The sequence below is a fragment of the Hylobates moloch genome, unplaced genomic scaffold, assembly GCF_009828535.3.
Source record: "Hylobates moloch isolate HMO894 unplaced genomic scaffold, HMol_V3 SCAFFOLD_1, whole genome shotgun sequence".
NCBI classification, from domain to species: Eukaryota; Metazoa; Chordata; class Mammalia; order Primates; family Hylobatidae; genus Hylobates; species Hylobates moloch.
In genome coordinates, this window is record NW_026652276.1 from 1,906,357 (window position 1) to 1,919,848 (window position 13,492).

Here is a 13,492-nt window from a genome sequence, read left to right on the forward strand (position 1 = left end):
GTCCCCTGTTTGGTAGTTCAGGAGGGGACAGATGTGTTAGCCGTTTTAACCAGTTACACGGTGAGCTCACCCAGCAGTTTTTCATCACTGTGTTTTATGTGGTTTTGTCTGCTTTTCAGTTTGTGAGCATTAAAGAGAATCTAAGAGAATCTATGATATTGGGCTTGTGGTTTGAATTAAATGTTTAGAAATGTTAAAATTTTGAGTTGTATTTAAATGACTGGGAAAATCTGATTTTTAAATTTCTAAGCATTTCTTGAATTTTTAGAACAGCTTTAGATTTACAGAAAAACCGTGAAGCCCTCATATCTCACATCCAGTTTCCATTTTATTAACTTCTTCTGTTAGTATGGTACACTTGTTATAATTAATGAATTAATAATACTTATTGGGTTTTTGGTTTTTTTTTTTTTTTTTTTTTTTTGAAAACGAGTCTCACTCTGTCGCCCAGGCTGCAGTGCAGTGGCATGATCTCAACTCACTGTAACCTCCGCCTCCCGGGTTTAAGCGATTCTCGTGCCTCAGCCTCCTAAGTAGCTGGTATTATGGGTGCGTGCTACCACGTCCAGCTGATTTTTGTATTTTTAGTAGAGATGGGGTTGCACCATCATGGCCAGGCTGGTCTCAAACTCCTGACCTCAAGTGATCTGTCCACCTCGGCCTCCCAAAATGCTGGGATTACAGGCATGAGCCACCACATTCGGCCCTTATTGTTAACTAAAGCCCACACTTTGAATTATTCAGATTACCTTAGTTTTTCCCTAATGTTCTTTTTCTGTTCCAGTACCCTGTCTAGAATATCACATGACATGGGGTCCTCATGTCTCCCTAGGTACCTCTTGGTTGTAACATTTTCTCAGACTTTGTTTTTAATAAGGAGTGCTATTGAGGTATTTTGTAGACTCTCCCTCAATTGAGTGTTGCCCAGTGTTTCTCTAGCGATTAGATTGGGCCGTGTGTTTTGGGGAGGAATCCACAGAGGTGAAGCATCAGGGGCACTTGCTGTCAGTGCGACCTGGCACCGTGGCCCTGACCGTGGGCTCCTGGCTGAGGTCGTGCTTGCTGGGTCTCCACTGGAAGCTGCTCTTTCTCTTTCCAGAAAGCCCCATGCACATCACAGCCTTTATGTTCCTCTGTTGAGTGAGAATTGTCTGATTGTTTAGAGGATTTTGTTTAAGGAAATTCCGTTGCTTGATATTAAAAAATGATCAGTTGAAATTAAATAGTAATAATAATGACCATTTCTATAAATTCATAGAATTCCTTTTGTCCATCAGAGACATCAACAGCAGTTCTCATTGCATTTCCTTCTGGAAACAGCGTGGAGGTGAATGAACAAAGCCCCTCTGGGTTTCATGTGCAGCTGTTTCAGATCTGGGAAGGTTTGTGGCTTCTCACAAAAGGCTGTCTGCACGGGTTGCAGAGCTGCTTTCTAGATTGGCTTCTGTGGGCACTGGGGAAAGCTCCCTCCTCTCCGGTAGTCCCCTACCTCCTGAGCCTGTGCTCAGGGGGCCCCTCAGGGAGCTTCATTCTGACCTGAGTGACTTCGGTAGAACCCTTAGCAGACAAGGAGGCGAATACCGAGATGTCTCATGTGAAGTCTTCTGTAACTGTGTCTCCTTGCACACACCCCTGAGAGAGTGCAGGCCTTCCCCAGGAGCAGGAGGAGATGGAGGGTTTTTATTTCTAACAAAAGGCCCCACCCTGGCGAGGGCAGCTTCCTTTTATCTGGCCACTCGACAGACAGCTTGTGCTAGCAGCAATTTCCGTCAGATGCTGAGGGGAAAAAGCAACTGTTGCTCTAAAAACACATTAAAAATCAAACCCTAACTATAAAACCCATTTTCTCCAACTCTTTTCCTTCTTTTGGAAACACATACTAATGGTGTAATAGGAAGGCAAATGTTCATGAAAATGTAGTTTCTCTTGAATCATTTGTGTTTCAGGTTGCCTTCATCTTATTCCTGTCTAGTTCAGCTGGAGACAACAGGCATAGCTAGAAACATGGAAAGTGTATAGGAAGAGAGGGCCCGGAGACGGGAATGTGTGCAGGTGGAGGTGTGTCTGATCTCATCAGAACAGACGGAGAACATGCCAGAGCCCAAGGAGCCATCAGTCTCTGACACCTCAACTCGCAGAGGCCACCAGGCAAAGACAGTTGAAGCTGTTTTTAGTTGGGTCACAGTTAGAGGTTCTGAGGTTTGGCAAGAATTATTGTGATGTTTGAATTGCTAACAAAATTAAATGCTGTTTTCTATAATTGCACGTTAGAAGAAACAGTAAATACAATCAAGACGAGAATGAAGCTTTTTAGAAAAGAGTTCAGGTTTTGCTTTATGAAAATTGCAAAAGACAAGTAACTAAAGTCAAGTCAGCCTTTGTCAGAGGCGAGGTGAACGGAATTGTCTCATCCTTGCAGCTGGGGATCCCCTACCCGCAGCAGGCTGCGCAGAGTGAAAGAGAGGGTCCTGAAGTACTTCTCACTGGTCTTTGGAAGTGGGAAGACCTTCTCATCCGTCTTCAGGTACACGTGTCAGGTCACTGGTTTGCTGCAGGGGAGCAAACAGCATTTGAGGACATTCCACAGAACGTGTGAATATTAGAGCAGAAGGTATTTGGTGGCCAGTTATTTCCTGGAGCAAGTGAAGGCCATGGATGCCTTTTCATGGCAGTGGTTCTTAGAAGCCTGTTACCCTGCTAGGCAATTTCTCACTTTCTGGGAGACTTTTTTTTTTTTAATGTTGAAAATATGGGTTTTAGCCAAATTCTGCCACCACCATGAGAATTTCTATAATCCCAATTAATGTTATAAAAATAATAAAATTACTAAAACTATGCCTTATAATTTCATGAGAAACTTAAAATATACTTGCACTGTGCTTCTATAAATAGGTGGTCTGTGTCTTGTAACACACCCAGGACATTGCATGCGTATTTTATGATGGGTATTGTCCTTGTTGATACTTGGAGGTTAGGAGTTATTAGGTAGCAGTTCTGATTCTTGGAAAAGGAGTAATGCTTTGACCTTTATTCTTTAGATTAAGGATTATAGTCTTCGTTTTTCTTCCAGAATTTTCCTGATTTTTCTGACTTTAGTGTTTTTGCAGTTTTGCAAGATGGGTCTAGATTTGAATTTTTCTTTATGCCAGTGCTATTTGCATCTTGTTGGTAGGATCTTATTCCTTGTTGGTAATTCCCTCATTGCTTCTCTTTCTGTAGATATTTTAAACCTAGTTACTGTCTGCTCTGTCTCTGGAGCGCTGCTCTGGACGCTGTCTGATCTTGTTCGTTGTTTCTTCTTCTTCTCACCTGTAGTGGCTTCTTTTCTTCACTGTGTTGGAGACTTTGGGTACTGAGCTTCTGCCCTGTGGGGCTCCCTCCAGGGGCATTTGGTGAGAGTGGGTCCCTCCTGAGTCAGGTTGCCAGATGAAGTACAGGATGCCAAGGTAAGCTTGAACTGACAGCAGCTAGTATTTTAGTGTAAGTATGTCCCAAGGTTTTGAACCAGGTATCCTATATGAGTTCCCAGTCCTGGCAGCCCTACTCCTGAAAGGACCCTTTGCTGCTGCCAGGCCTCAGATTCCTGAGGAGCAGGGAGGGATTGATGGCACCTTTGTTGCTTGTGGTATTCCAGGCCCTGGAGGTCATGTGAATTTCAACCCTTGAACCTGTGTGGAGAGAAGCTCTGGTGACGAATTCCCAGTGGAGAGTGGTTTCACCACTGGGTGCCAGCTGGGGTCTCCTTGCTGGCAGGAGGCCTTCTCCCCACACTGAGGGTGTGGCCCTTCAGGAGTCACCTCACAGGGACACCAGGCCGTGTCTTCTGGCCCTCTGCAGCTCTTCTTGGGCGTCCCCAGGGCACTTTGACTTCAGCTCACCACTCTGGCTTTTCCACTCGCTCTTCGTTCTTAGCCCCTTGTGGAGCCCCTTACGGAGCTCAGCAATCCATGTGGAAGCGTTTCCAGAGGTTTTCATATCAAGAAGTTTTTCTGCATATTAGGGCTGCTGTTTCGCTAGAAATGGAAGGCTCCCGTATTTTTCTTTGTAACTGGAAACCCTGTTTTGGTGCTGGTTCTTTCCGTAGCCATTCTGTGGAGGACGTGTCTGAATTAGAAAGTCTACATTTTGTATACTCAATGGGTATTCACCCAGTGAACAATCCCCCAGAATGCAGAATTGATTAAATCCCCAACCCCAAAGGCACAGAAGGGAAACCTGGCTGATCAAAGAATTCTTGCTTTTAATTTAATCCAGGTTCTATCCCAGAGATAGAGGCAGGCATCTTGGGCGTGCTAAGGTAGTAGGAACGACAGTTTACCCCAATACCTGCTGCCAAGCCTGAGATTTCAGACCTCCTGCCTGACAGTGTCATCCCAGTGTCCTGCCACTTCTGCACTTAGCCCTGATTAGATCTTTATTGTGCCAGGCACTGTTGTAAGTGTTGGGGCCACACCCGACAGTGAAGCCAAGCCCTGCCCTCATGCAGCTCACCTCCTAGTGGGCAGGGAGACAGATGATAGATAGGTAACAGAGTGCCAGGATCTTGGAGAAAGCACAGCCGAGGAGGCTGCTGTATGGAGAGAGGTCTCGGGCACCTGACGCAGGGGACTCAGGGATGTGGGGGTGTAGGGGAGCAGGTGCCGCAGGGGAGTGAGGGATGTGGGGGTATAGGGGAGCAGGCGCCCCCCCGGAAGGCAGGAACAGGTGGACACGTTCTGGAGCTAGAGAAGAGCCCGTCATGGTGAGGTGTGATGCGGGTGGGGTGAGCTTGAGCAGGGATTGAGCTGAAAAGGCAGCAGGCCAAGGTCAGCTAGGGTCTGCAGCTGCCACGGGGACCTCAGTTCAGCAGTACTCCTGGTGAGGTGGTGGCACTGGTGTGCCGGAGAGTGGCATCATCTGGGTTTCAGGTTTAAAGGGTTGCTCTGCTTGCCACGTCGAGTATCAACTGTGGGGGCAAAGGCAGAGGGCCAAGGCAGTGAGGGAGGATCCTGGTGGTGTAGGTGAGAGTGCTGGTGCTATGGGCGGGGGCCCTGAGCGTAGGCACCGTCTCTTTTCCTGAGAGCCCCCACTTACCAGGGGCGTTGTTGCCCTTCCTTGCCTAGGCAAGTTCCTTCTTGCTTTTTAGGTTTTCAAAATTAAGCAGACTATTGCTAAAGGATTCCAGCAGAGGGAGTCAGGGAAGAGGTGCAGGGTGGGGAGCGGGCTGCTGAGGGCCTGATGGTGGTCTTTCCTCACAGGGCGGTGGAGCCCTGGGCCTCTGCTGTGTTGCCTCTCCTGCAGAGTTGTGTGTATGACTGGAGCAAAGGGGTGGAGTGAGTTCAGCCAACACTGGGGTCTTGCTATAAAGCACATTAGAGACAGGTAGTGGCATCCGGGTGGGGTGGGGCTGTGGGGTGGGGTTCTAAGATAGGCATTTGCCATTTGTAACAAATGAACTTTGGTGTAAAGGCTTTAATTTGGGAATCCCAGGCGTACTTCCTCATGGATCTTTTCCTGACCCTTATGTTTAATTTACTGATGGACAGATGAGCCCAGAAAGGGTTACTCAGGAGAGCACTTCTCAGGGAGTGGTGTGACGCTGGGGAAGCTCGCCCACCCTGTGTCTGAGCAAATTTCTGAACTCCGTTTGGAATTTATACATTGAAACAAAGCCGTTATTCTAACTTTCATATGAAAAGAGTTCCATGTCTTTTAAGATACTTTTTATTAGAGTTCAAGTTCTTTTATAAGCAGAAACTCCCTTTTTAGGTTTCTAAAAAGCATACAAACAGTGGGAAGATAGAATTCTTCCCCAAATCACCTACAGGTGGTTCGCCCACACCTATTTCAATAGACCTTATTTTAGCGACTCACCTTTATCAAATGGTTCCAAAGTGTTTCAGCCTAGTTTTAACAGAACAGCAGCTCTTCCTTTTCAGACTCATAGTTTTCATAACATTTAATTAAATTTTGCAATTGCAATGACAAGTACAACTGGCGTCACTGCTGGGAAACAGACCACTGACTCATACCGCTTGGTGGGAGGGACAGAAGTGCCTGCGGGCCAGTGGGAGCAGGTCCTGCCACTTGGTGTCCTGTGTAGGCTGGCCTGTGAGTGGTCCAATCGGGATTGGTCAGAGGAGCTTTCTGCTGAAAGGAAGAGGAGCTGGTGAAGAGGACCAAGTTCACCAGAGTATTAGGAGGCAGGCCAGACCGCATGGGCCCTGGGCGCCAGCAGAGGAGCCTGTAGAGGGGCGTCAGTGTCTGTCAGAGGCCGCAGGAAGGTGAGGGGTGGTGAAGCTGACCATGCCCAGGATACTGCGCTGATGACCAGGTCATAGGTGAACCTTGAGAGAAGTGTCAGGAGACTGGTGGGAATTAGAGATTCCATCTTCTATAGCGTGTTATTTTATCTTGTTTTTAAGGGCTAAGGCATTCTCGGTGTGTTTATAGGCAAAAGGGTAAGTGCTTGTGGAAAGAGAGAAAAGATGCAAGAGAGGAATGGGACCGTTGATGGAGCAGGGATCCCAGAGGCAGGGAGGCCTCTCGGCTCATCAGAGATCCCAGTTCACCAAGCAGGCGTGGCCAGGCCGGATCGCTGCTTGTTTCACAGGACCCCAACCTAGTCTGCTGAGGGGAGGCTGGAGGGATGGGTGAGGGCTCTTTCCTCCCACGGGGAGACACTCTCTGTTGGATTGGCCATGTGTGGAGTGGAGGCACAGAACCTACATCCAGGGTGCTGCGAGGATAGGTGAGAAAGCCAACTGACCCATGCTGGGTGGTTGACCAGGCCCAGTGACCACGTTGGCCATTGTCATTGAAGCATCTCATTCCTTGATTAAAATGCACGGGTGCTCTTCACATCACATGGCCAGTTCCAGACAGTAGATTACAGCCATTTGATGTGTCACATTTACGTTCTCCTAGCGTGAAAGCAGCAGTTTGTGTGCTTAACATTATAAATATGCATGGTTGAACATCCTGGATGTGATGGCTAATGAGTCTCTCTGGAACAGATTGATCTTGGAGATGTCTTGACTGGCCTTTAAGGGGCACAGTCGTCCAGCTGTGGAGCACTCGTTGAGTCATATCTCCACACAGTGGTTCTTGTCCCTGTGAATCCTCTCACCTGCGTGAAGGGCCTGGCTGCTTTTCTAGGTGTCTGGGAAGCCTGCTCTTTCCCATCAACTCATCAACTGCATCCTTGAATGGGGACTCCAGAAACAGGAGCAGCGTCAGGGGCGAGTTAGAGGGCCTAGAATGCTACACTCAGGGACAGTGGCGGGATGCTGGCAGGAGCAGTGGCAGCTCATGGGGCTCTGGATCCCAGGTTCCTGTGCTCGCCCACCTGCACCTGCCAATGGATAGGTGACTTTGAACTACGTGAGAAGACAGCAGTTGGGGTCCAGTGGCCTTCGTTACTGTTAGGAAGAAGCTCCAGCTATCCATTCTAGACTTCCTGTCTCTCTCGTCTGTCTTTCCTTATCCCTGAACCTGGCTTCCAGTCTGAGTTTAGGGAGATCTGTTCAGGGGGGAAGGTTTCCCAGCTCTGCCTGTGGCTGGATGGAGTCAAAGGCACCAAGACCTGAGTCTAGGAGGGGTTTAGCCAACTCGTTTTTCTTCCTGGGGTTCTATAATTATTGCTTTGCTTGCCCTTGTGTAATTGTAAGAGGTGCACAGCTGCTGTTTGGGATGCAGTTGTCTAAATCAGTGGTGCCCCAGAAGTTGCCAGTGTTCTAGAAGCTGCTCTTACTGAGAGAATCATGTGTTTTTACTGGAACTCCTTCCTAGGGCCACTCTGAGCTCTCACAGCCTCTGCCGCAGCTCGTAGTTTCTGGCTCCGCGTGGCGGAGTCGCCTCGCCTTCCGCCACGGCTCCTGCTTGGCACTCTGCGGTGCACTCAAGGCCGTTCAGCCTGTTGGCGGGAGCTCCACCTTCCCTGTGCATTCCTCTGGCCCCCATTTCACCACACTCAGTGCCAGACACTGCACCAGGGCTGGAGACACAACCCAGTTTCCACACCCTGGAGACTCGGCGGAGACACGTGTGCAGAGGATGCGATGGAATCCCAGAGGCTGTGGGGACCCGTGAGAGGGTAGGGACGTGCAGTAGGCTGCTGTGTCTGGGGTCTCAAGACTCGCACCTCACAGGATGGGTATGAATTTGCCAAGTAGAATAAAAGAGTTTTTGGGGGCAGATGAGGGAGAAGGAGGATGGCTGTGAAGGCCGGAGGCTGCAGGGCATGGCTGGCAAGGGCCATGATGTGAAGGGAAAGGAGATAGTGACCCTGGGGTGAGCATGATGTGAAGGGAAAGGAGACAGAGCAGGTGGGGAGGGTGACGAGTGGGGCGAGATTGCACAGGGTCTCGCGGTGGACTGTGGAGCTTACTTTTCATCCTAAGCCATGTGGGGGTTACAGCAGGCATGAGATTAACCCGAGGAGTTCAAATATAACAGAATCAGAGAGCATTGCACATTGTTACATAACCAAGTCTTGAATTGCAGTGTAAAGAACTTCTTATCAGCATTGATGGGATAATTAAGAAAGGTTGTCAGAGATGTTGCAATTTGAACCAGAATTTAAGATTCATAGAGACTGAGGATTTATGGGCTTTATTTAGAGTAACTTCTTGACTATTAGAAACCCTATCAGATAAATTTTGAAACAGAGACCCAGAGCTGAAGGTTAAGACTCCTAAATGGATGATGTGGGGTGAAGGTTAAGATGACATTTTCCTGGCTGGTGCCGTGGCTTTGGTTGGGAACAGCGAGAGATACAGAACCGACGAGCTGGGATCCGGGAGGGTGGTTGGCGACAGGAAGGAAGTGTGGACACTTGATCCAGGAGGCACTTAGGATTAATCTGGCAGCCATGGTCTGCGAGGTGGGGAGAGGCTGGTGGAAGGAAGGATTATGGGCTGGGGGCTGGAGTGTCATGGGCTGAATAGGACCTGACAGGAAGGGGAAAGAGCAGAGAGACGGAGGCTAAAGAGGGCACCACTTCTGCTGCTGATCACAGTGGTAACAATACCAGGTCACCCTGAGCACCTTCTGTGTGCTGGGCACCATGCTGTTGCCACAAGAAGGCACTATTATTCTTATTCCCATTTGCAAATGAGCAGTTGGACACAGTGGCTTTCCGAGGTCCTGTAGCTTCTGGGAGGGCAGGACTCACATTTGGGCAAGTATGGCCAGGCGGCTGTGCTGCTTCCCATTTCCCTGCTTCTTGCAGGGACCCTGGGGTAAGCACCATGCACAGACTAAGGCGTGGGGGTTGTATTAGGCTGTTATCGCATTGCTGTAAATAAGTATCTGAGACTGGATAATTTATTTAAAAGGGTTTTGTTGGCTCACAGTTCTGCAGGCTGTACAGGAAGCATAGCAACTTCTGCTTCTGGGGAGGCCTCAGGAAATTTACAATCATGGCAGACGGTAAAGGGGAAGCAGGTACATTCTAACATGGCAGGAGCAAGAGAATGGGGCAGCAGAGTGTCACATATTTTTAAATGACAGATCTTCGGTGGCGGAGTGTCACGTATTTTTAAATGACCAGATCTTCGGTGGCGGAGTGTCACATATTTTTAAATGACCAGATCTTCGGTGGCGGAGTGTCACATATTTTTAAATGACCAGATCTTTGGTGGCGGAGTGTCACATAATTTTAAATGACCAGATCTTCGGTGGCGAAGTGTCACATAATTTTAAATGACCAGATCTTCGGTGGCAGAGTGTCACGTATTTTTAAATGACCAGATCTTTGGTGGTGGAGTGTCACATATTTTTAAATGACCAAGTCTTGTGTGAACTCAGAGTAAGAGCTCACTTATCACCAAGGAGATGGCCCAAGCCATTCATGAGGGATCCGCCCCCATGATCCAAACACTTCCCACCAGGCCCCACCTCTGGCACTGGGAGTTACATCTCAGCATGAGATTTTAAGGGGACATCCAAACTGTCATTTGATGAACATGCTCGTGACACGGGTACACAGACTAGTAAGGAAAGACCTTTTCACAATAGAGTGGATCTTAGATTTTCATATGAATAGAAGGGTTTATGATTTTTGGTTTTGTTGATCCTGTGACCTTGGAGTTTTTGACCAATCCTGTCACTTGTCTGGCTAGTGTCCTGATGGCTCTCAGGGACCTGTCCACACTCTAGGCGACACCCAGCGCTAGGGCACTGATGCCTCAGGAATCCAAGTTTTCATCTAAAATAGCGTTTTCATTGGGTGCAGTGGCTCACCCCTGTAATCCCAGCACTTTGGGAGTCTGAGGCGGGCGGATGACTTGAGGTCAGGAGTTGCAGATCAGCCTGGCCAACATGGAGAAACCCTGTCTCTACCTAAAAAACACAAGAATTAGCCAGGTGTGGTGGCGAGCGCCTGTAATCCCACCTAGTCGGGAGGCTGAGGCATGAGAATCGCTTGAACCTGGGAGGCGGGGGTTGCAGTGGGCCAGAACTACCACTGCATTCTGGCCTGGGCGACAGAGTGAGACTCCATCTCAAAAAAACTAAAATTAAATAAAAAGAAGTAAAGCAGCATTTTCAGAGGGGGATGTGTACCTGGGGTCTGAGCAATATTTATGAACATGTTTTTCATTAGCGACCCTCCTCATTCTGTGCCTGGAACTGGCCCTGTGTGAGTTCATGAAAATACTGAATGTGTGCGGGACAGGCTGCTGATTCTTTAAAGTCACGTCTTCAACATTGTATCAGGTCACTTTGTATTTCTGTACAGCTCTTCCTTGGATTAGACAAACTGTGATTTGGTTTCTATTTTACCAATTCAGTCTCTTTTCAATGGAAGGAGGCCAGATGCTGTTAAGATACTGCGCTCCCTCCATGAAGCTGATCGTGTCCAAGATAGTTGCTAGGACAACAGAATCTTCTGTTTTCTCTCCTGCTATTTTTGTTTCTTTTACGATCTCAAGTTGTTTGCATTTTCAGTATCGAGTTCTCCCTTACCATTTTTTAAAATAGAGACGTTTTTAATAACTTTAATATATTAATACTGTATGTTCTTGCCGTTATGAAATTCACCTTACAGAAAGGCACTAGGATCAGTTTACCTAAACACGCTGGAGGTGGAAGGCCAGACGTGATTGCTTTAGATTCCTCATGACATTCACACCTTACTTGGAACTCAGTTTGGTATCTAGTTGTGTTAAAATACAAATTTTCAGTTTATAAGTTACTTAATGGGGTTTGAAAGTAAATGCATAATGCCTTCAGTGTTCTCTCCACTTTGTGCCCTGCCACATGCACTGTGGAAATTAATCATAGAAACTCAGCATTAATCTGTATGCCCCAGTTATTTACATCTGTGTGTGTGGAAAATTATCAGCATGTGTCACTCGAAGAAGATGATTAGCATAAAAGGTGCTGTTTACCAGGTCCGTTGGTTTGTATGTGATTGCTGCTGGTGGGCGGCATCTGCCTGTCCGCTGATGGGGAGTGATAAGGTCATGTCTAACATGCAATTTGGAAAACCAAGTGCCCTGACTTTACTGCGTGTTACATACAATTGTATTTACTTTAGAATTTTTAGAAAGCATACCATTTTCAGGTTTAAAACAAGCGCTTAGGTTAGGAGCTTTTCTATTATTCACAGCTAATAAGAGTTAAGGAGGATTAAGACATTTGAACTATTGTTAATACTCATTGCAACAAATATGACAGCTAAATAACGATATATTTGTAGGAAGCTATAGTTTTAGGTGTTAAAAAATAGAACACACATTTTCAAAATAAAAATATGGTTTTTGAAAGTTGACTGTTAAAAGATTTTTTGAAAATTGATGCCAATTTTGTTATACTCGATTTGTGTTCTACAGTAATGGAAATTACGGGAAATTGTGTATCAGAGAAGTGTCTTTAATATCTATAATGCTAAAATTAATGAAAAACTCAAAGCAGAACTGATTAGCATTTAAATATTATAATGGAAAATAGGAGTTGGAAACTGGAATTTCCAAATCACCCCAGAACTGTGCAGTAGTTGGAAGCTCCTTAGTGCATCTAGAGAGAGGGGAGCCAGGCATGCCTTGCATAACCCATTTCTTGCCCCAGTGGAGTGAAGCCAACCCAGTAGACAGGCCCTCACTCAATCCTTTTTTTGTTTAATTTATATATTTACAGTAATACAATAAAGGATTTGTTGCTGGAATATACACATTTATTTATAAGTATGTATAATATTTATCAATATATTTACCAATATATGTATACATGTACACACACACACACACACACACATGTCCTTCATGAAAACTCTTTCAACTGGGAAACTGTGAGCATCCTTGAATGTCCCTGAGGTGACTACGAGGATATAAACATCCCCCAAGGGAAGTGCTTTGAGTTACATATGAAAGGACCTGCAGAAAGATTGGAGTCACCTTTACCCGGGTAGAGTGGATTGTGGACCCTAACCTAACAGACACCCAAGAAACCTCATAGCTGAGGCCTTGAGCACCATACCTTTACTATATGCTGATCGACAGACAAATGGAGAGTTGGAGGGAATGAGGGGATTCAGTAAAACCTCATATAAGTAGTGTGTGATTGAGGAAAGAGCTTATTGTGTTATTTTTAAGAGTTAGCACACTGAAAGTTACAATTTAATTCAATGAATATTTACATGCTGTAGTGGGAAAAAGATCCTGGACTTGATCGTTAAAAGATTGGGGCTCACTTTCAGCCTGCCACTAGCTAGCCATGTGACCTTGGGCAAGTCAAGTCTCTGAACACCCTGTCTCTTTTAAAATAGAGACTGTGCCTTCCTTTACCTCATGCTGTCAGGGTCACAGGAAATAACACTAGTAAAAGCGTTTCTACTTAGAGGCTGCCCTCTAATATCAGTATCAGTGATTGCATTGGACATAACTTTTTGATGAGTACCAAAGGAAAAGTCAAAGGATGAAGGGAGCTCTGAGAAGGAAGGGGCATTATTTCATGGCAGGATTGGAGGAGGCAGAGGTGGCTCAGGACAGCACTTCAAAAAGAGTGAGTGACACAGGCGTTCGGTAGAGAAAAGCCACGGCCTTGGCCAGGAATAGCAAGTCAGCTGCCGCGCTCAAGGAAGACCTGCTTGGAGACCTTTGCGATGTACCTGGGCGGGGAGATGCTTGTTCAGGAGGTTTCTTTGGTTTTCTCCTGAATGACATTTCCTGAGATATATCTACTATCAAGTTAGTCACATTCACTCACCAAATAAGTTCTTGTCTGCTCTCTTTTTACAAAGTAGCATTTGAGAACGTTTTTATGTGGCACTTCTTTCATGACTTTAGTTCTCTGATAAGTAACTGCATAGAGCAGTAGGTAGGGCTGTTAAGTGTTACAGGCTGTCTTTGCAAAAACTGAAATAAGGATGCAGAGAAGTTTGTCCATAAAAATGAATGATTCAGTGACATCTGTTGTTATTAGCCAAACCTTGGATAGGAACTTTCTTAGAGGGAGGTGAGGTGCCCTCTCTGGCTGAATTACCTGCTCCTTCTTACCTTACATTTCAACC

The 13,492-nt window shown here is 46.5% G+C and overlaps 1 protein-coding gene across 5 annotated transcripts in view; it reads left to right on the forward strand.

Annotated features, from left to right (window-relative positions):
* Nucleotides 1-13,492, forward strand: part of NDUFA10 (NADH:ubiquinone oxidoreductase subunit A10) — a 98,169-nt gene that overhangs the window by 41,117 nt on the left and 43,560 nt on the right. The window contains exon 10 of one of the 5 annotated variants that reach the window (XM_032762150.2): nucleotides 2,420-2,524. The exons of the other annotated variants lie outside the window; for them this stretch is intronic. Within the exon in view, the coding sequence (XP_032618041.1) occupies nucleotides 2,420-2,524 (105 nt within the window). The remainder of the gene's footprint in view (nucleotides 1-2,419; nucleotides 2,525-13,492) is intronic. 5 annotated transcript variants of the gene reach the window in all.